At 44.4% G+C, this 22,818-nt stretch overlaps 1 protein-coding gene across 5 annotated transcripts in view; it reads left to right on the top strand.

The window, feature by feature from the left end:
• The first annotated feature begins 1,285 nt into the window (after positions 1-1,285).
• The window catches only part of SEPTIN11 (septin 11), a 91,811-nt gene continuing 70,278 nt past the window's right edge, over positions 1,286-22,818 (top strand). For all 5 annotated transcript variants that reach the window (XM_059922812.1, XM_059922811.1, XM_059922808.1 and 2 more), the window contains exon 1: positions 1,286-1,459. In XM_059922812.1, the coding sequence (XP_059778795.1) occupies positions 1,433-1,459 (27 nt within the window). In that variant the 5' untranslated portion in view covers positions 1,286-1,432. The remainder of the gene's footprint in view (positions 1,460-22,818) is intronic.

Raw genomic sequence — 22,818 nt, 5'->3', positions numbered from 1 at the left:
CTCTCACCTAATTCAATAGGCCAGGCTTTTCCCTAAGGGCGCAATCCCGTGGGCTGATGACAGCCCTTCATCGCCTCACCACACCTTCCCGGCGCTTGGATCCAGCTGGTTCCCGGCCCCCGACCGGGAGCTATCCTCAATCACCTTGTCGTCGTGGACCTCTCCTTCCTCGACCCTAAGAGAGGCCGCGGGAATCTACAGCACCTCCCGCACACCTCACCGCCCAGCTCTTGCCGGGGTGCCGCGCCACCCGGCCTGCACCAGGACCCTGCCATTCTGCGCTCCACCCAGACACGCAGCGACGCCCCCGACATCTGCGGGAAAAGTCCTTCCCCTCCGCGGAGCAGTTTCCCATTCCCACGCGCGCGGAGTCGCACAGACTGGCGCCGTCGCCGCGCCCCCCAGCCGCAGACCCGCGCGCCCGCCTCCGGGTCGTCCGGTCAGTCTCCAGCGATCAGAAAGAGTCGGCTGAGCTCTCACGTGTGCCCAGCTCTCGGGTTACAGCCGGGGGAGGCCTCGGCCCCCACGCTCTAGGGCAGTCAACAGCTGCTTTAATTCTCCGGCGGGGGCGTCTTTTTCCTCCTCTGCCGCAGGCTGAGGTTAGTCGTCCGCCGCAGCAACTTCTACCGCCTCTTCCTCTCCACTGTGGTCACCTACCCGGCCGCACGCTACAGTGACAACTTCCAGCTGCCTGCCTTTTAATCTCTCCCTTAGGAAGAGAAGAATTGTGGAGGGGAACTCTTCCCTCGCGGGGGTCGGCCCAGCCCCACCTCGGTCGCCCACCGCTCTCCCTAGTGGCCCGCTCCCCTTCCAAGCCGGTTCCTCCGGGCGGGGCGTGCTTGCCTGGGGCTAACTTTCCGCGAGATGCTGTCCCCGTGGACCTGTCTCGCCCGTGTCCGATCTCCCTCTCCGCAGCCGCTCCAGCTACCAGCTTGGCGAAGCGCGTGGCGGGACCCGGAGCTGGGACCTCCGCGCCCAGGCTTTTACTCGGACTCCAGCACTTGGTGGAACGGGGGTGGCGGCCGGCCCACAGGCTGGGGGCTTTCGGTGGCACGGGAGACGGTCATTTCGGGACCGCCCACTACATTCGGCGAGGGCGAGCTCTGCGGCCTGGGCCTGCCGACCAGGGCTGGAGGCCCGCCCGCCTACTATCTTCCCTCCCACCGCCTCAGCCCGGGCGCGCAGGCTCACACCCCTTCCTGGGGAAGCAAATGGTCCCTTCCAGGCGGGTGGCCATGTTGTTCTAATAAAGCGGGAGGGGCGGCGGCGTGGGGAAGGTGGGGGGAGCAGATGCCGCTGGTTGCGCGCGGGAGCTGGGCGCTAGCAGAGCGCAGCCGCAAGGGAGGCGCGGGGGAGGCGAGCCGGAGCCGGAGCCCAAGCAGCAGCTAGTGTTGGCGGAGGGCACCCGGGCGCAGCTGGAGCAGCAGCCGCGATGGCCGTGGCCGTGGGGAGACCATCTGTGAGTGCTGGGGCCTCGCTTCCCTCGGCCGCTTCTCCTCCGGCGCTGGGGGGGTTCCCGCTTGCGGGCGGGGGCCGGCGGGGAATACTGGGGGCCGGGAGCTGGGGGCTCGGGACGGCTGCGGCGGTAGCTGTGGGTGTGTGCATGAATTTGGGCGCGTGTCTGGGGCTGAGGGGAGGGCGAGGATCCCCGCGGCTCGGCTACTACGTGATGCAACAGTGTATCGCCTCGTCGCGCCCCGATTCCCGGGATGTGGGAGAAAAAGGACCCCTCGCCTATTTTTTCTTTAAGAGGATCCTTTTGGCCACGGTGTTTCTCGGCTACCTCCTTCTCCCCGCGCACACCTTTCCCCTCGTGACAGTCGAGAAAGGCGCCGGGTGTGGTGGGGGGGCGGTTTCCTCCCGGTTCCCCCGCGCAGAGGGGCGACCAGGGCGTGGGAATTGTTAACCCAAGCGTTGTGTCACGCGGTTGTAGAAGCGGGTCAAAAATAAAGGGGTGGGATTGCTGGGTCGTATGGTAGTTCTATTTTTAGTTTTTTAAGGAACCTCCATACTGTTCTCCATAGTGGCTGTATCAATTTACATTCCCACCAACAGTGCAAGAGGGTTCCCTTTTCTCCACTCCCTCTCCAGCATTTATTGTTTGTGGACTTTTTGATGCTGGCCATTCTGACTGGTGTGAGGTGATACCTCACTGTAGTTTTGATTTGCACTTCTCTAATGATAAGTGATGTTGAGCATCCTTTCATGTGTTAAAAAAAAATATAAAAGGGGTGGAATTTCCGTGGTGGCTTCCCCAGTGCACTGTGAGATCCCGGACACCCTCAGGCACCCACGCTGGTGATCGGGCCCTGCCCAGGATGTGGACAAAAGCCTTAGATACACGAAGTTTTCAAAGGGCCCCCTTGTCGGGGTGGGTGGAAGTCTTAAAATGCTCTGCGGTTGGAAGGCCGGGGGCGGCGGGCCGGGGAGGCGGGCGCTCGAGGAAGAGGAAGGGATGGCGGGTGCGTGGAGAATCGGGTGCCCCCGGGACGGGGCGAGGGAGACGGGGCGGGAGGGAGGGGGATGCTTAGTCCCCGAGTTTGCCGGCGGGGCAGGGGCCGCGCCTCCGGCGGTGCAAAGCTCATTCAGCGACTCTGGACCCGGCCCGAGGGCAGCCGGACTTCAAGGGTGCGGTTTCAGCCGGGGCTCTGCATCCCGGGTGAAAGGCGGAGGCAAGGGGCGGTGGCGGCCTTCCCTTTTTACTGAAAGGAGCAGAGCCGGTGGGGAAAGGCGGAGTCCTCTTTCTTTCTCTTTCCCCTTTTCTTTGTCGCTGTTCAAAGTCACTGTCGCCCCACGGGCTTTGTGGGCTCCTTGAGCGAGTTTCTTCCCGCTCTACCGCTTCCTTTTCTCTTCCTCTTCTTCCCCTTCCCACAACTGTGTAGCTGCAGGTGGTGGCTTGAGAGATCTTGCAGGTACAGACCAAAGTCTCGCGGAGATACTGGAAGCTCTGCAAGCCCAGAAATGCAAATTGCAAGACTGTGCTCTCAAACCCCCGGCCCTTCTCCCAACTCTTCCTCCAGATACAGTCGCTTTTTGCACCCCTCCCCCATAATTAGCGGAGTCCTTCAGCGTGCTCTAACCCGGTTTGGTGGTTCAGCTGCCGCGATGTTTTCAAAGACATTCTCCACCATCAGAAAATGTGCAGTGGTCATTCTGAAGTGTAACTGTGGGTCGTTTAGGTAGTTTAAACTCTAATATTTAATGACAAACACTTAAGAATTCATGTCTCCTCTTGATAATTAGTGGTCATAGATTGTTGTTACTGCGGGAATTTGCATAGTCTCTGGACTGATCCCTTTATTTTTCTGGTGAGAATATTGAGGTCCAGAGAGGTCAAATTTATCTGGTTAAATTACCACTCCCACCCCCCACCCCACCCCCCTTCCCCAACACACACACACACACACACACACACACATATTTACACAGCACAGATTCAGATAAATAATATCTGCTTTAGGTAATTGGACAGTGGCTAGATGCAAATGTTCTGTGTGTGTGTGGGCAGGGTGTCTTTCAGTAACACCTATTGCTGGTGCATTCTTGAGGCATGGGGGAGGTAGAAGAAATAATTTGCTGCACATTTTCTATAAATTAGTTCATATATGTCAGTTAAATAGGAACAGTATGTGGATTTAAGATTTAGTTGTGTGGCCACAGTCATGTCCAACACCAGGTCTGCCAACCAGATGTGCGCTTAATTCCACAGAATTCTTGTGTAAGACCTCTCTCATTCAAAAAATAGAGGCGATTTTACAAAGTGTGTGTGTACAGAGGAGTTAACTGCTTTCTCTGCACATTCCCTGTTGTCATTAGAATTAAGATTAAGTTACTTACAGTTTGGAAACAGAAGACTATTTTTTTTTTGGACCGAGTTGTGGTAGGGGTGATCAGGAGTTGACTACAAAGTTAAAAAGTCTTTTCATACATTTTCCAAGGAATTGTTGAACTGTTTCACTCTGTTCATTCGGTTCCTGTTTTAAGTGTAGTGTTTGCAGTTAGGTCTTCAAAACAACCCCAGTGAATGCAGAAGATTCTCCAAACCCAGCCCCAAGGTCTCTACACAGAATCCTTCATGGTAGAATTCGCTGCCCATCCTTTTCCAGTATCTATTCTACGATTTGAACAAAAGAAAGGAAAGGTGTGTTGATAGAAAAGAATCACTCCAAGGTTGATTGTGAATGGAGTTTCCCTAGTTACTCCTTTAGAATTAGATTTTTTTTTGTTTAGGAAAATGTGAACATATCTCCTTCTCCTACAAACTGCCTCTCTCATTCAGATTGAAGAAAAGTTCAACCAGAATAACTTGCCCTCAACTTTAGACAGACATTCTTGAACTTGAACATCTGAGTGTGATACCTCAGGTACTTATGACATTTTACTGGGCAAAAATCCTTATATATCAAATGCAGTATTTTCTATCTTATGAAGTGGTTATCTTCAGTTATAACCATTTTAACTTCAAGGCTAAATTCAGACGTTTCTTAAGTGGATTTGTTGTTGGCTGGGAAACAGAAGCTTCAGCCTGGTGTGATACTGTTTATTTCCATTTTAATCTCGACCCCTAGCTTCTCCATTTTCCCGGGAGTGGTTTTTGGACTTGGCTCCCAGAAGCCCCTGAAGCACATCTGCTGTTTCCAGAGTGTGACTGATGATCAGCAAGAGCATTTCTCCCCTAGGGATGTGTGCACATTTCGGATGAGTTAGTATTTTGGCATCCAAGTCCCAGGGCCGCTATTATCTTTGTTTTAATCAGAGCATGGTAATTTACTCTACCTGGGAACAGGCTTTAAGTAGCTGATCCTCTCTTTTAAGGAGTGGTGTTCATCACGTTATAAGGTCTGGGGGTTTAAAGGGACTTTAGAGGTCATTTGGTTCAGCCTCCTCCCCAATGCAGAAAGAAATATTTTCTACATTATCCCTAACAGAAGTGTTTAAGTCTTTCCAGTGGTGGAGATTCCCCTATGATATCGTTCAAGAAACAAGTTTAATTATTCTTTTATCCACTGCGCCAGAAGGAATGGAAGTTCATTCATTAGCTTATTTAACACTATTAATCGAGCACTTCCTGTGTGCTAGGTACTGTTCTAGGTGCCAGGGATACAGTAGTGGACAACAGAGAAATTCCTTCTTACCTGGAGCTTTTATTTTCTGAGAGATTTAGTGTCCGTGTGTATTACAGAAACAAACTTCAATAGCGTATGTAAGCCATTTCTGGAGAAAGGAAATTATGTGCCTATTGCTGAGTCAACAGCTATGATGTAGGTAAAGGATCTTACCTGTTCGAGGATCATTATAGGCAGTTGCTAAAGATATGGTCTGTCTTCAGCAGGAGGGTGAGGACTGACAACGAAATGTTATTTTCCCTTGTTGTGAAATTGCCATTTCTATGACTTGAGGATGTGGCCCCTACATGGAGGGCTGTGGCTTTTGGACCTGGAGAACGATTAAATCTTCTGAAAGCTGTAGATTATTTTTCTGTCTTTTGAAATATCTTCTTTAAAAATGATGTGTCTACATCACGATGAAAAACTGACCCAAGGAATTGATTAAAAGATGAAAACTACTCATATCCCATCGTCCTGATGTAACAGTTCTTAGATTATTCTTATCCATTTTTTGAGGTTTACAGCAAGCATAACCTATACCATATAAACTGCTACTAAGAAACCAAACTGTGTGCCTGGGAGTACTCCGTCTGACTATTTGGACATTCATATAATCGAGGAAACAGATGCTTAATGCTTTCACAGGGGCCACGCTATGTCTGTGTCCAGACAAGGGAATGAATGATTCGGATGGCCTGCTTTGATTGATTACCAAAAGACCCAGTGTTGATTACCACTGATGATGCCACAGCTGATGATGATGTTCTGATTTAGGCTCCCTGTGGAGCAAACTACAATCAGGGTTTTCTGTGCCTGTGTTTGTCTTTATAGGGCCTTAAACTTGGTTGGGGGGGAGGGTAGGGTCTGCTCTTGGATTTTATCATTTATTGGGAACTGTCTTTCATAGCCTTAGCTAAACTGTCTCAACTGGGGTCAGCCAAGCTGAACGATCATTGAAACAAAGACCCAGTAGATCTAAAGCTTCAATCGTTTTTCCCAAAGAGAACTACTTTACAATATAATGGATACCCCCTTTGTTTTGTTTTTTTAGTTTGTTTTAATCCAGATTGACAGAAAACCCCCTTTCAACTAAACAATACCTCTCCTATCCACTCAGGCCTTCTGGCAGCCCATCAATGCGGCTGCTGTTGAACATAGAATCAAGACTTGGGCTAAGGTGAAACAGACAGATTTCTAAAAAGAATGCTGGTGATCTAAAAATCCAGTATGCATTGTCTCACGCCTGGCCTGAGGTAGAAATCAGGAGTCTGTTGCCTGATGTGACCAGAGCCAAGGCATTAGAAACACCTTTTCAGGATCTGTGCCAGTGAGGGTGAGCACATCGCTCAAGTCAAAGGATGCAGGAAGTTGAGTTGTGTGGATGTGTTCAGTCCACCTGCTGAACTAGGACCGTGTGGGATGGGGTGTGATGTGTTGACTGAGGGGCCAGTCTGGGGTGGAGAGGTAGGAATGGCTTCTCGCTCCAAAAGAACATCTTTGGTGTCCAACAAGGGGGAGCTTGGTTCCTGCTTTTGTTTTTTTTTTTAATTTTTAAAATTGTTGTGAAAATATACCTAACATAAAATGTGTCTGTTGTTTGTTTATTTTTTCACACACACACACTGTATTTTATTTTTACAAGAGATAAATAAACTGACACCAAGCATTGTAAATGGATGACCACAATAAAAGCAACAATGATTGCAATTACCAAACATGAAACACACTCATACTATGTCATAATATTGACATTCAGTCCAGTATTCCTCCACTGTAACAGATCCTTTACTTTGCAGTGAAAATTGATTTGTATATTTTTTGCCTCTGAGTCCTTGTGGGAATTGTGTCTGTTTTTGATAATTAAGTAACATTCCTTTGGGAAGAATTTATGATTTTCTTACTTTCTAATTATTTTTTCTTGTAGAATTACAATAATATAGGTAGGTTAGAAATGGAAAAACAAAACAACTCTCAACACCCTAATGCATCAGTAGTCATTCTTGGCTTCCTAATCCATCTGCTTTATCAGATACATCTTGTGCACTTTCTTTGTGTAGGTGCTGAGGTTATGACGTAAGTCCTTGAGATGCCGTCCTCGATGCTCATCAAATTTCTCGGAAGGATAAGCAAGCACTAGGTCTCAGCAAGGAAAGTGAGGTGGGGTGGTGGCTAGGGAAAAGTGTTCCCGGCCAAGGGAACAGCAAAGTGCAAAGCTCTGAGGTGAGGCAGAGCCTCTTAAGGGAATCCAGTGTAGCAGGGACATCAGCATTCAGGATGGGGTAGAGGGGATGGACGTGAGGCTGAGAAGGTGGTGGGAAGAGACCACATCACTTTTGCAGTGCATTCTTCAAGACGTGGGTACTTACTACATAGCTCTTTAAATATTTTATACGCTATCCACCCGACCCACAACGTAGGATATCCCAGATTCTTAGACTTGGTTGATGGAAGACACTGAAAATCTTCAGAGCACTAATTCTTCAGGTTTCAGGGGAGGCTCAGGGAGTTGATTTCTTTCATGGCTGAATCAAGCCCTTAAAGAACAGAGGAAGTAAAGACTGAGGAAGGGCACAGAGAGGAGTGACAACATCACCAGGCCTTCCTCTGCCTAGTTTTCTGTATTGAGCTCTTCCTCAAGATGTAGAACTAAAGTCTTAACTTCCTTACACAACAAAGCAATCGAGTCCTGAAGGGTGAGGCTGGGGTAGAATGCTAGGACTCCTCCCACCTTGGACTGCAAGTGCCAGTCGGTGTTGTCTATAAAGAAAACTAAAAACCCACTGGATCCTATGAAAACAGGAGGAGAGTCTTTTAAAAGCCGGGGTTCTGTTAAGACTTAATCCTTTTTCATTCATCTCCCTTTGTGTACCGTTTTCATGCCAATATAAACTTCATGAATCTCATTAAGGGTGCCCATTAAATTTACTCAGACCTGCTGTTGGAAGGAAAAGGCTTGACTCACAGCTTCTTTGTGAGGTATAGGAAACCTGTGCAGCATCTTGATTTTTAAGTTTTTTCTATTTAAGTTACTGTCAGGACAATTATCTCTCTTTATCCTCACAAAATTTCTGAGAAGTAATACAGGCAAGAAAACTGAGGCACAAAGGAGTTGTCACTTATCTAATCTGGTACAGCCAGTTAGTGGGAGAGCTTGGCTTTGGAACCAACGGTTCTTAGACCAGTGTGCATACAGACCTACCATTTGTACTGGCCAGTTAGACTAAATTATGTTGAGGTAACAAATTGGTTCCAGGATCTGGTGGCTTACACAGCAAAGGTTTATTTCTCACACAGGGTCCTTGTCTGTTCCATCCTCTGAGATCCGCTCCATGCTGAATTGACCCTAGGACCCAGGCTGAGGGAACGTTCTGTCCTCTCTCTGGACATTGCCAATCTGGTGGCAGAGGAAGAAGAGGCATGCTGAACCGTGAACTGACTTTTCAAGCTCTTGGGTGGGTCACTTCCACATGAACATCATTGACCAAAATAAATGGTTACTCCTAAATTCAACAGGATGGAGATGGGTAATCCTGCAGAGAATGGCTCTGCCAGTCACTTGGCCAAGCTGGATGGGATGGGGCAGTGAACCCTCCCCTGGGGAGAGCCAGTGATTGTGTTGAATAGTAAGGGTTCACCATAGCTTCCTAGTCAGGGCATCTGCTAGAGAGCCAAGGGTCTTTTTTTTTTTCAATTTTTATTTATTTATTTATTTTTGGCTGTGTTGGGTCTTCGTTTCTGTGCGAGGACTTTCTCTAGTAGCGGCGAGCGGAGGCCACTCTTCATCGCGGTGCGCGGGCCTCTCACGGTCGCGGCCTCTCTTGTTGCGGAGCACAGGCTCCAGACGCGCAGGCTCAGTAAGTGTGGCTCACGGGCCCAGCTGGTCCGCGGCATGTGGGATCCTCCCAGACCAGGGCTCGAACCCGTGTCCCCTGCATTGGCAGGCAGATTCTCAACCACTGCGCCACCAGGGAAGCCCCCAAGGGTCTTTATTATTTTGTAAAATTGTCTCCCTGTCTGTAATGATTTTTCTCAGTCTATTTGTCCTACTCTGATTCTAGCTGGACATGGTAGGATGATGAGAGAGGGAGAAAGAGTGTCTGTGTGTGTTTAAGCAGCCAGAATGAACTGAAGGCAGACAGTATGATTATTCCTATTCTTTCACAATGAGCTTCCAATAGCACCGTCACCAAATAAGGGATGAGTGGTGACCTTCTCAGAGACCTTCTGTGCTAGTCTCTGGTGGCCCCAACTCTGGGACTGTACTCTCTGGGAAATGGTTTTGAGGCTATTAGGGCTTCCAACTGCTTGATAGAATTATTTCCCTTAGGATGCTTCCAAATCAGTCTTTTCCCAGCCCCGTCTGTTCCTAAGTGCAGATGCATCTGTGACACCCTTCTTTTCTGTGCTTTGTTTTCTCTCTGCTGAGAGGTACTAGTACAGTCATCCCTCAGTATCTGCAGGGACTGGTTCCAGGATCTCCGCGGATACCAATATCTGCAGATGCTCAAGTCCCTTGTATAAAATGGCCTAGTATTGTTGGCCCTCCATATCTGAATTCAGCCAACTGCTGATGCGGTCCCTGCAGATAGCGATAGAGGACTGTATGTAGCGTTTTGGTTGAGAATGTGGGCTCTAGAGCCAGACTGCTGGCCTCCTAGTGTATCACCTCTGCCATTTGACCACCTTTGTGACCTTAGACAAGTTACTCACCTTGTGTACCTCACATTCCTCATCTGTAAAACAATTACAGTACCTTCTTCAAAGGTTTACAGGATTAAATGAGTTATTACACCAGGTGCTTACAATGATGCATGAAACATTCGTCCTCAGTAAAAGGCAAACGAATTCTGAAATAATAACTGCTTTATACCTAAGGCTGGGCTCAAAGCAGAACTGCCACCCACCCCCACCCCCCACTCTACCCAGTAGGAGGCAAGCATTTGCCCCTTCCCTTGCTCACACACCTGAAATGTGCACTCTTCCCTTTTTCTTGTCAGGGCACACTTTTGGGGCACAGATCCAACATACCCGCTCCTTGAAGCCTCCATTCACCAACCCAGGTTTTGGTGACTTTTCTGTCTTTGAATTCCAGCAGCATTAATGCCTACCACACTTATGGGCCACCTACATAGTGTTCTGGTGCACCTCCTGCCCCAAGTTACTTTTTTTAAATAAAGAGGAATGATCAAATCTAGTTGTGAATGTTTAAAAAAGCCTTGACCACATTCATGCACTCTTAGCCCTAACTGACAGGCTTAAGGGAGGGGCTGGCTCTGTGCACAGACCCCACAGCCCAAGAGACGTTTGACCGAAGGAGTGGAAACTGGTCCTTGGATCCGCGTGTACCGGCTCCCCTCCTCTCAGTCCACCCTTTTATTCCAGCTGTGCTGTGCTAACCTCTGGCAGGTGTAGACCTCATCTCTACAGCTTTCTGCCCCAGGCTTCTCGGCTGTAGTGTTCTGCTTCGCTCTTCTGACCTATGTACATATCGGATGTCCAAGGGAGTTACCATTACGTGGCTCACCTCTGACTGCTGGGGGATAGAAGCTGGTGGATAAATATTTCTCTCTTTTGTCACTAAGTTGGACAATTCTGAGGCACAGTCAGAGGGTCCACATGGGCCCCAGCCCTCAGGGGTGATTGGTCCATCCTTTAGGATAGCTTTCCTCTTTTGCTGTTAAACTTTTCCCAGTCCCCACTCCTGTTCCTCTGGATCACTTTCACATTAGCTGCATGCATGCAAACCCTTGTCTCAGGCCCCTGCATTTTGGGGAAACCCACGTGAAAACACCTTGTTTCCTGGTTTGGGGCTCTTCTTTTGCCTTATGCAGATGAGGGACCCTGCATGTTGCTTTTGTAACATATCAGATTACTCTGGACATCAAAAAAATAGGTTCAGAACAAACTGATCTTTTATCAGATTTTTACTATTTACTGGAGGACAGACTTCAAACTGCTGTAAAAACTAGACTCAGAGGGATTTCCCTGGTGGCGCAGTGGTTAAGAATCCGCCTGCTAATGCAGGGGACACGGGTATAAGGTCTAGCTCCTGCTCTCAAGAAGCCTGCAGTTCAGTTGAGGAAAAAGTCTGAGACTCAGGTAATGCTCAGCTTCCATGATTTTGGGGGGGGTGGGTGGCAGCGTCTTGTCAGGCTCTTCTAACTACTATTTAGCCCTCCCTTTTCCCTTTGATAGTAAATGTCAGGAACTCGGTTCTGAATTCAGAAAAGTAGGGCCCGTTTTATTTCCCTTCTCTTCTCATTTTATAATGTAATTTGAGGAGTGCTAGAAAGATAACCTCAACTTTATTTCCTTCTAGGCTACCATTAGAAATTTATTCTTTTGGTTTAAGGTAAGGAGAAAAAAGGCATAACAAAGGGAATTGACAAATTGTATCAGAGTCTGGAGGGGATGTTTTCAAAATTTCTGCCAGATTAGTTTGTATGCCCCGTTCTCTCTTCAAAACATAGTGACTGCCACGGCATGCCAAATGCTTTGACTAGTAGACTAGTACTCTATTCTAGGGCACGTGGGCATTTCTGTACCTACCATGCCTACTGGATCGGTAAGCCAGTACCCATGCTTACTGGGTCAATTGTTTGTTTCCAAACCCGCTTATGCCAGTTATAGTAATCATCATATGTGCATAATTTAATATGATGTAAATCTATGAAATATAAGTGCAAAAATAGAAAGATTTAGTAAAGGTGAGAGTTTTGCTAAAGTAAAACTGCTGTGAATTTAATATGGTTAAGTTGGAGAAAAAAGTTGTAAGAATCTAACGGAGTCTGAATTCAGATTACATTGAAAATGTTTCAAAATTCTGACTCCACTTGAGAAACAAACTGGAAATCATAGATGATGCTTATGGGTTTGTGCCAGAAAGACACCTCTAAATGGAATTTCTCTAACTCATTATGATGAAAAAAACCCTTGGCCTTTTGTCAAAAAAATTGGTGAATGAATGTATGTTTATATGTTTTAAGGTAAAATAAAATGTTTAGGCTATAACGATTGTTTTTAAAATCCTAGTCTTTAAATGATTTTTAAGATAAATTATCCAATCCTGCTCCTAATAGCTTTGGATAAAGGGACTAGTACATAACCACCATTCCTCCCAACTTCCCCATTCCCATATTCTAACACGTATGGTAGATGGGGAAAAAAGTTGAGAATTACTGGTTTTTCCTGGGTTAGATGCGAATGTTTCTGGAAGAGTTAACTCACTTGACATGATTTACCTTCTTTTACACCTGATGTAAATGGTTATCAATGTTGGTTTTTTGTTTTTGTTTTTTAAATCTGATTTGAAAGAGGTGAAAGGACATTAGAAAATTTACCTGTTCCATCAGTTTCTTTTAGGTTAGTCCAGAATAAAGGGAAATACGATTTGGGGAGCAAAATAATCTCAGTTTGGAAAGGTGAGGTTATTTTAATGATCATTTAATTTTCTCTTTGAGATACATGAGCACATGAGAGATATGGGTTACTCAAAGATGTACTCTGTCTGGGAAGAAGAAATTACTTCATTAGATGCAGATGAAAGCTTGGACCATAGTCTTAGTAGTCAGTCTGGACTTTTGCATTCATTCCTTCCAACCGTCCTTGGATAATCTTCCATCAGCAATTTGATTTAATTTTTAATCCCAACCATGAGAAAACTGTGTTAAAAAAGAACAAGTAGAAAGTTGTTTTTCTATTCCAAAGTAAAGGTAGTAGGAGGAGAAACTTAACAAATTGGAAGCTGAAATGTGTGATTTCTCCATTTCTCAAACTAAAACTGGAACCATTTTTCAGGGTTTTTTTGGTCTTTAAATACACATTTGAAATGTTGTTGCTAATTTGCACATTGGGTTTGCCACTAAACTTATTGCACACACAGCAGTCGTGTCCTAATTGAAGTTGTGCAATTCCACACATTTTTCCTGTGATAAGACTTCAGTGGGTAAAAGTTGATTTTTGAAATAACGTTGTAAGGAAGTTTGATTAGATATTATTCTTTTATATATATATATATATATAGATTTTATTTATTTATTTTTGTCTGTGTTGGGTCTTCGCTGCTGCGCACGGGCTTTCCCTAGTTGCAGTGAGCAGGGGTTACTCTTCGTTGTGGTACGAGGGCTTCTCATTGCGGTGGCTTCTCTTGCGGAGCACGGGCTCTAGGCGCGCAGGCTTCAGTAGTTGTGGCACCTGGGCTTCAGTAGCTGTGGCTCGTGGGCTCTAGAGCACAGGCTTCAGTAGTTGTGGCTTGCGGTCTCTAGAGTGCAGGCTCAGTAGTTGCGGCACACAGGCTTAGTTGCTGTGCGGCATGTGGGATCTTCCCGGACCAGGGCTCGAACCCATGTCCCCTGCATTGGCAGGCGGATTCTTAACCACTGCGCCACCAGGGAAGCCCCAATTAGATATTATTCTTGACCCAAGACCGTCAGCCCCTATTTGATGGATCAGGACTCATACTTGATGATCTTAAGGCCAGGTCTTCTGACTGTTGGTTATACCTCTTCTTACCCAATGGAGATAACACCCAAGGCTGCAGAACAGTGCTGTCAGGTAGAACTTTCTGTGACGATGGAAATGTTCTACCACTGCATTGATCAGTATGGTAGCCGCTAGCCGTATGTAGCCGTTGAACACTTGAAATGTGGCTGGTGCAACCATAGAATTAAATTTTTTATCTTTAATTAATTTGCATTTAAGTTTAAATAGCTGCATGTGGCTAGTGGCTATCATACTGAATAGTGAAGCTTTAGGAGTGTAGTCTAGAGGTATTTACAATCTGATATCTTTCTCATTTTTTAGAAAATTTTTTTATTGAGAAAAATATCAAACATACACAGAGTAGGGATGGAGATGTTCATTATAACATTCTCTCATCACCCAGGCCAATCTTATGTCATCTGTTTTCCCTTTTCTCTAATCTCTTCTCTTCCCTACCCGTCAACCCCCCAAATTATTTTGAAGTAAATTCCAGGACAGTCTGATCTCATTTTGTTTTAAAAGCTAAGATGGTGATCTGGGGGAAGGAGAGGAATGGTATTAGAGAGAGGTACTCGGGGATCTTCAAATGTATTGGTGATTAAAAAAAAAAAGACTTGAAGTATGGAGATGGGAAAAGTTATGGTTTGACAAAGGTAAGTAATGAGTATACAGATGTGCTATGTTTTGTTTGCTTGAAATATTTCATCACCATCATCATCATAAGAAGCCAAGCTTGAGCCCAGAGATGGAACAGTCACTGTACCAGGCTTCACTTACCTGTGCTTATAGTGAACTTTGAGTTCATGGATAATTTAAACATTCAAACATTATTCATATGCGATATTTATCATCGAGCTTAATTGAATGCCAACAGTGCTATAGAGTCATAGGATCTGTAAAAAGGTGGAAAGCAAGCTGAAGATATTTCTCTTCAGCACAGTCTTCTCCCAACACTTGGTTTCAGAGGGTGGTAGCTTGATTGGAGCTCACGTTGAGTCCAGAGCTTTCTGTCACACCACACTTGCCAGATCGACTGATTTGCTGAGTTAAAGCTTGCAGCGCTAAGTCACTCCTACCTACTTTTTAAAATGGCAGATTCCTTTTTTAAAATTAGTTAATTAATTAATTTTTGGCTGCGTTGGGTCTTCATTGCTGTGCACGGGCTTCAGTAGTTGTGGCTCACGGGCTCTAGAGTGCAGGCTCAGTAGTTGTGGCGCATGGGGTTAGTTGCTCTGCAGCATGTGGGATCTTCCTGGACCAGGGCTCGAACCCATGTCCCCTGCATTAGCAGGCGGATTCTTAACCACTGTGCCACCAGGGAGGTCCTAACAATGGCAGATTCTTATGATCTCTTTTAGAGCAGATACATTATTTCTAAGTCTACTTGCAGTTTTGCAGGTACTCTTGTTGGAGGGAAATGTTTTTTGTAATTAACAGTATAAAGAAGTCATTTATGAAATTTTATATTTGGGGCTGAGAAGTGATGTCTGTTACTGGTGGAGAGTATTATAGGAAATGCCTGTTTTTTACATTTCTGTTTATAAAAGAAACCCTTGTAGCAAGCACATTTTGGTCATGTGGACACATTGAAGGAAATAGTGCTTGCATCAATGATATTTAAAAGTGCAGTTTTCCTCTACTACGTAAAACAAGAATTGTTGCTGTGCTTTTGTAGTTCAATTTAGAGGCTAATAATGATTTTCTTCCCTTATGATAGTGTGCAGAATATGTATATTCTAAATTTGGAACGCTATACTTAGGATCTCAGGATTTAAGGGGAATGAATTTGTGATGGTAAAGGATCTTGTATCATCAGAAATGCTCCCAGACCTTGGCTCAGCTGTCCTATTGATGGAGAAAGATAATATGCTTTAGAAGAAGAGCTATTAAAATTTTTAGCAACATTCTGAACAACTGCAAGCCTATGGTTGCAACAGGATGCTGTTCCTTTTCCAGGGTCAAGTCTCTAAAAGCCTGCCCTTTGTGTTCCCTTGGTCTTTTGTTAACCACATTCCTGGGAGGGAGGGAAGAGCTTTGTCTAATCTCATCATCTACATTGCAGTTTGTTTTTATCCCATGGTTTGTGGAGATAGTGAATAGTTGGTTAACACCCTACGTATAAATGTTACCAGGAGTCAAGATTTACGCCATTTTTACAAATAATACTCCCGTGAAATGAGCCTTCTTATCTCCACTTGACAAGAGATAGTTGAATCCATGGTAGGGCAAGAAGATTTAGGGAAATGTTTTGTCAAGTCAGTTGCTCTGTCCTTTTCATGCAGGATAGAGACAAGAAACTATGAAGGCTTTAAAAATGACTGTGACCTGATTAGGAGACTATAGCAACTATTTTCAGTAAAGAGGGCACAAGATTAGTGTGAGTAGCAGGTTTTTTTCTTTTTTAATGTATTAAGTTTATAGATTTTGAAAAGCTTTTATATTAGATGAAATTTAAATCTAGCAATAACACATCTTGAAAAAGAAAATACATTCATATAATCTAGATCTCAATTAAGCATTCTTACACTTAATTACTTTTAGAAAAATGTTAAACTTGATGTAACCATAACACTAGTAAGAAATAGAAGTTTACCATATGTGTTCTCTTTAAAATAGCTAATGAGCCATGGTTTACTAGCAATCTAGCGATCTTTGATAGGCCTCAGTTTGGTTCTGGAGTGAATTATTTATGGCATGGTAAGATAGTAAGGGAGAGAAATATGTCAGACTGTCTTTGACCAGGGTGAGCTTCATTATTTGGCTCGTTTATTGGAGGGGAAAAAAGTACCAAAAGGGACAACTCTCAGATTCTTCTAGTTAAACTGCTATAAACGGGCAAGCACGTGCCACCTCTTGATTCTGGCTGTTGAAATAAGGGTGTTAGTGGTGCCATAGTTTTTCAAGAGAGGACGGACATTTAGAGTTTGAGGTGAAATTTCCCCGTCTGAAAATGTTGGCAACGAAATCAAATATTTTAAAAATACTGTGTGGGCCACATACACACATGCTCATGGGCTGAGTCTGCCAGTATGCAGTCTGATATCCCCTGGAAATGATTCACTTATTTTTCTTGTATTTGAATAAAGAACTCATTAAAGTTTTTAAATTTTATTTTGTTTTGGTATGCCTTTTAGAATGCTTTAACATTTGAGCAATTACAGCGCTTTGTGTGGAAAATACGCTGGTTTTTTAAAACAGAAGCAATGCCTTGAACTCCGGTAAAACTTGTAAGTTGTTTCCTTCACAGGATATCTCCAAACAGGTTTGATCACACTGGGAGAAATAGAACCGGAGTTGTGTGGCGTGACTAGGACCCACAGCAGAGAGAGCGGGAGGGATTCATGAGTGTGTGGTATCCAATGTAAATATCCCTCTGCAAAAACATGTGCTATATATAGTGAATGGGGTTGGGTTTTTTTTTTTTTTTCCTTCCTTTTTGGTTGAGATCCAATGACAGTTAATGGCTGTTTCTTACAGGCTGTGAAATTATTTATGAGTTTGGCAGTAGGATGATGTAAAATGCAAGTGGATATAGGTAGAATAAGGGCTGTTACCAAATTCCAGTAAACTGTGAGTGCTGGAGCTGGGAGGGAATTTAGAGGTCATCTCATCAGGGCCTGCCTTTGAGATGGGGACCTGAGGCCTGAGTTCAGCTGAGACTGAAATTCCCCATTCACCCTTCCCTGCCCAGCAGGAACCCAGCCTTCTCCCTCTTTTCCTCTCCCTGCCTGTAGGAAAATGTATCTTCCAGGAACTATTTGTGACAATTAGAGAGTCTTGGAAAACAAACAAACAAACAAAAGCAGATGTTTGGTGAACAGAACATTTAGAAAACAACTTTCGAGGAGGTTGTCTTTCCAATTGTTAGAACGTTTTTATTGGTAAAGTTTCTGTGGTTGTTTTTTGTGAGTCTTGATACCCTTCTTTCCAAAAATCTACTCTTCCATAATGGGTATAAGAAGCAAAAAACCAGTTAGATCATCGACAGAAAAATGTGGCAATTAATTACCTTTAATTCTGCAGAATTTCCTAGTGGTGGGTTCAACCACATGAACTAGTTGATTTCAGCTGTTTCTGAACTACGGAAATGCTAGTTTCACATGGCTCAAGATAGTAGCTTGAGCAAAAGGGTAATAAGTACAGTTGACCCTTGAACAACAGAGGTTTGAACTGCACGGGTCCACTTAGAAGTGGATATTTTTCAATAGCAAATACTGCAGTACTACGTCTGTGGTTGGTTGAATCCAAGGATGCAGAGGAACCACTGGCATGCAGGGCTGACTACACATTATACGAGGATTAACCCCTGTGTTGTTCAAGGGTCAGCTGTACTGGGGTATCTTCCTAGTCCTCTAAAAACATCCTTAGCATTTTACACGGTCACTGACCACTCAGCCCTTCTCAGTTTATCCTGCTCAAACACTGTTCTGCTGGGTTACTTTTACTAAGAAATGTGGAATTGAAAGCTCCATGTGCACACGTGGAACAGTCTTCCTTCCACGTGTTACCTTTGGCTTGAAAAGCCTCCCTTGCCTTGAAGAAAAGACTACCCAGCTAAAGTCAGATGCTGGATTTGTTTTTACTTATTCAGGCCAACAGAAGCCAGTTGGAATGGAAGTCTTGGTCAACAGCAAGATAGTTTTTTTTTTTTTTTTAAATTAATTTATTTTTGGGTGCGTTGGGTCTTCATTGCTGCGCACGGGCTTTCTCTACTTGCGGCGAGCGGGGGCTACTCTTCGTTGCGGTGACTTCTCTTATTGCGGAGCATGGGCTCTAGGCACGCGGGCTCCAGAGCGCAGGCTCAGTAGTTGTGGCGAACGGGCTTAGTTGTTCCATGGCATGTGGGATCTTTCTGGACCAGGGCTCGAACCCGTGTCCCCTGCATTGGCAGGAGGATTCTTAACCACTGCGCCACCAGGGAAGCCCCCAGCAAGATAGTTTGATATACAGTTATATTAATGTTACAACTTGTATTGAGGATCTGAGACTTTTGGAAACATTGCCCTGTTATTGTAATTGAATCCTAATTCTGATTTGGCAGTGGTAGTGGTGGGGGGGGGCGGTGGTGAGTGGGCCCACAGAAAGCAATGTTGTAAACTTTAGACCTTTTCTTCCGCTAGTTTCCTAAATCGAATCCACTGAGTATTGGCTTTGTCAATCCGACTTTTGTTAAACAAGCGGCATTTTAGCATTTTGTAGATTCGGAAAATAAGTATAAAATAAGAGGCATTTAAGCTTAACTCTGAAAATTTTATTTGAGAGATGTTGTGATCTCAATAATATTTCAGACCTCTGACCAAATAGAGGTCTGAAAATCTTTTGACTTTAGGCATCTTAAGAAATTTAAAAAAAAAGAAATCCACCCAAGATCCAATCAATAGGAGAAAGCCAAACTCTACCAACTTCATGGTTCATAAAGATCAGAGTGCACCGCAACTGAATAAATACAACGGAAGAGCCACCACAAAGAGCAACTTGGAAATGGGATTTTTCTGTCCTCCTTTGAACCAGAGGGCTAGTTAGAGATTCACTTCTGACATTTCAGCCCTTTTTGACTGTTGGTTTAAAATCCGTGCTTTACTCCAGTTCTTAAAGCATTTCATAATACTTGTATATGAGCTGTAGAACTACGGGACCCTTTTATTGGTATAAAACGTTTTCCAAAGGAAAAAGGTACAGGAGAGGCTGCATCTCTTAAATTATTTCTGCAAAGCTGCCCTCCCATACTCTGTTCTCTTTGGGATGCAGGCTCGCCTCCCCAGGGTGGCATGCTCTTCATGACTGGATGCCTTTCCTCCCATAATCCCTATGAAGCTATTGCTGGGTCCTGAGCACATCTCCATGCAAACTCAGTCTTCGCACATCACAGAAATGCCCTTCTCCTGGCTTCTTACACCCTCTACACCTACTCATCCTGCGAGACTCTCCAGGCCTTTTAGCTTTCCTCTCGCCCAGGCAGAGTTGGGAGGACTTGTTTTCTGAAGTCCCATTTATCTTGGGCTCCTGTAATAAGCAGATATTTTGTTGTACCATAATGGTTTTCATGCCTTATTCATTTTTGTATCTTAAATACAGTATAGAATAGTGCCTGGCCCAAAGGAGTTCCTCAATAAACGCTTCAAAAATAAGTCAGCAGTTAACAGGCCCAGGTTTCTGCCTAATGTAGAAGGACTTAATCAGTAAAAATTACTGTGGCAGAACATCCTAGAAGGAGGTTACGGAACAAAGAATTTAACAATCTGCTCAATTTTCCCCAGGAATTCTCAGTTATCTTTATTTAATGGCTGAGCACCTGACAGTAGGGAGCTGTGGAGGGCTGAGAAGTGAACACAAATGCAGCGGGCTGAAGGTTTTAATTTTCACTTCACCTGTTTCTTGTCTCAGCTCAATTTTTCTCAGCCCTGGGTTGCTCAGGCTGTACCAGTTGGAGTTGACAGAGCATGATATAATTTACTCCTGCCCATCAGAAAATATTGCAGAGTGACTGGGTGAGGCAGCCTCAGTAAATGGTACAGGTGGTTCTCTTTGATGCTGTACTCAGGGCCCTTCCCCTGGGCGTATTTTTCCTAATTATTGAAATTGTATGAATAGCAATGATCCCTGAAGCTCTTCTGTGTGGAAGTTGGTGGGCTGCTTTCAGTATTTCCACTTTCATTACTTACTATCTTCCAGAGAGCTGCCAGGTGAAAGTTCTAGAAATAATAGCATGTGAAGTGGTTATTCATAGTTGTCTTTGTCCTGTGGAAGTGAGGCTACAGAATTCATCAGGACAGTAAATATTTACACTTTTTAAAGTTTATATATGAAATCTATATGTGTTTCTTAAATAAACATCCTTAAATGGCTAGCAGAATTGACAATGAATAGATAGGGAAAAACATTTTAAATCTTGTTTACTGTGGAATTGCTTAAAGTGAGCAAGAGTATACCAGATGCTTCCTATTGTCTCTGTGGAAAAACTGTCACAAACCTATGATATAGACATCTGTACTTTTCAGTGAAAGGAAAAGACTTAGAAGTCACCTGCCCCAAAGTCACTCAGCTCAAAGGTGGCAGAGCTGGAATTTTTATTCCCGACTGACTTGCAGCCAATGCTTGTGACACTCTTCCATGCTGCTTTATTTTTTGTATTAATTAGAGAGGTTTTTTTCCAAGCCTATCATTTAAGATACTGATATTTAAATATTAAATTAAAAATGGCACCGCCAACTTCATGCAGACCTGCCTCAAATGTATGTTGCTGAAAGGTAACACTAATTACTTTAAAATTTTAAATCATTTTATGTGTTGTTCTGGAACAGAATATTGCAGTGTATGTTTCAGCTAAATAGTTTAGTTATGATTTTTGAATGTTGGCTCGGTGCAGCACAACACCTATGAATGTGCCAAGACTTTTATGAGCTTTTTAGAAGGGGTAGTATTTGCTTGGAAAAAAGGAAACCATCTGAAAATGGATAGAACTTCGGGGTTATTCAGCAGTAACACTGCTCGTCTTAGAAGAAGATCAGAATGAGCCAGTGAGGGTCTGGGTGTGAAATGCCAGGTGGTTGTCACAGTGCCTCTTTTCTGTCCAGCTTCAAACAGTGTGTAAAAAATAGGCCTTTTAAAATATGGGGACATGGGACTTCCCTGGTGGCGCAGTGGTTAAGAATCTGCCTGCCAATGCAGAGGACACAGGTTCGATCCCTGGTCCAGGAAGATCCCACATGCTGCGGAGCAACTAAGCCTGTGCGCCACAACTACTGAAGGCCGCGCACCTAGAGCCCGTGCTCCTCAACAAGAGAAGCCAGTGCAATGAGAAGCCCGTGCACCGCAACGAAGAGTAGCCCCTGCTCACCACAACTAGAGAAAGCCCACGTGCGGCAACGAAGACCCAACGCAGCCAAAACTAAATACATAACATAAAAAATAAATAAATAAATAAATAAAATAAAATAAAATATGGGGACATAAATTACTTTTCTTAAGTAATTCTTAAGTAAAGATGGCCAATGGCTTCTCAAGATACAACCACCTCTAGGTGGTTATGATATTCAACTACCATGATTGTAGTGAGGTTGGACATCTTTTCATGTGGCTATTGGCCATTTGTTTTATTTCTCTGTTAATGACTTATTCACCTCCTTGCCTTTTCGCTCCTCTACCCCCAAGTTGGGCTGTTTCTCTCTGTCCTGTTGACATTCGTCCTTTTTTTTTTTTTTTTTTAATAAATTTATTTTATTTATTTAGTTTTGGCTGCATTGGGTCTTCGTTGCTGCGCGTGGGCTTTCTTTAGTTGTGGTGAGCGGGGGCTACTCTTCATTATGGTGCGTGGGCTTCTCCTTGCAGTGGCTTCTCTTGTTGCAGAGCACGGGCTCTAGGCGCGCGGGCTCAGTAGTTGTGGCTCGTGGGCTCTAGAGTGCAAGCTCAGTAGTTGTGGTGCACGGGCTTAGTTGTTCCGTGGCATGTGGGGTCTTCCCGGACCAGGGCTCGAACCCGTGTCCCCTGCATTGGCAGGCGGATTCTTTTTGTGTTTTTGGCAGGCGGATTCTTAACCACTGCGCCACCAGGGAAGCCCGGCATTCGTCCTTTTTTTATGTGCAAATAATTTTCTCTCAGTCTGCCATGTTTCTTTACTTTTGTTTTTGGTGTCTTGTTATATAGAAGCTTTAACTGCACCATCTTCTTTTTGGTTTGTATTTTGGTGTCTTGTTTTGGAAATCAAGCTCCCTTTTCCCTGAAATTAATTTAATTATGTTTAACAACTGTTTTGTCTTTTGCTCAGTAATTTACAGAAGACAAGAATGTAGCAGCTGTTAAGAAACAGAGTCCATTCATCCAGTGGGAGATGTCCTGAACTAATAAATTAGAAACAACTCAAAGAGGAGACAGAAAGGGAAGAGCTTGGAACCCAAGATGTGAAAAGGAGCTCAAGGATCCAGCCCCTTTAGAGGGGCACAGGCATTTAATGCTCTGTGATTTGAAGAAACTTTTAGGAGATAATTAACACCTAACTTGTAATTAGCAGTTGAGTACACGCTGAGCTAGATGGAGGACAAGCAAGGGAGGCCTTGAGTTAGTGATTGGGTCTTTGAGTTAGAAATGTGTTGTTTGCGGGGAGAGATCCCATTTTAACATTCCTTTCAACTGGGTTATTTCCAGGTTTATAGATCAAAGTATTTTATCGGTAATAATGAGTAATAATACCGAACACTCACTACACAGCAGGCAGTGTGTCTAAGCACTTTAT

The sequence above is a fragment of the Balaenoptera ricei genome, chromosome 5, assembly GCF_028023285.1.
Source record: "Balaenoptera ricei isolate mBalRic1 chromosome 5, mBalRic1.hap2, whole genome shotgun sequence".
Taxonomy (NCBI): Eukaryota; Metazoa; Chordata; class Mammalia; order Artiodactyla; family Balaenopteridae; genus Balaenoptera; species Balaenoptera ricei.
The sequence above is the reverse complement of the archived record's forward strand: the minus strand, read 5'-3'. Positions and strand labels throughout refer to the sequence as shown.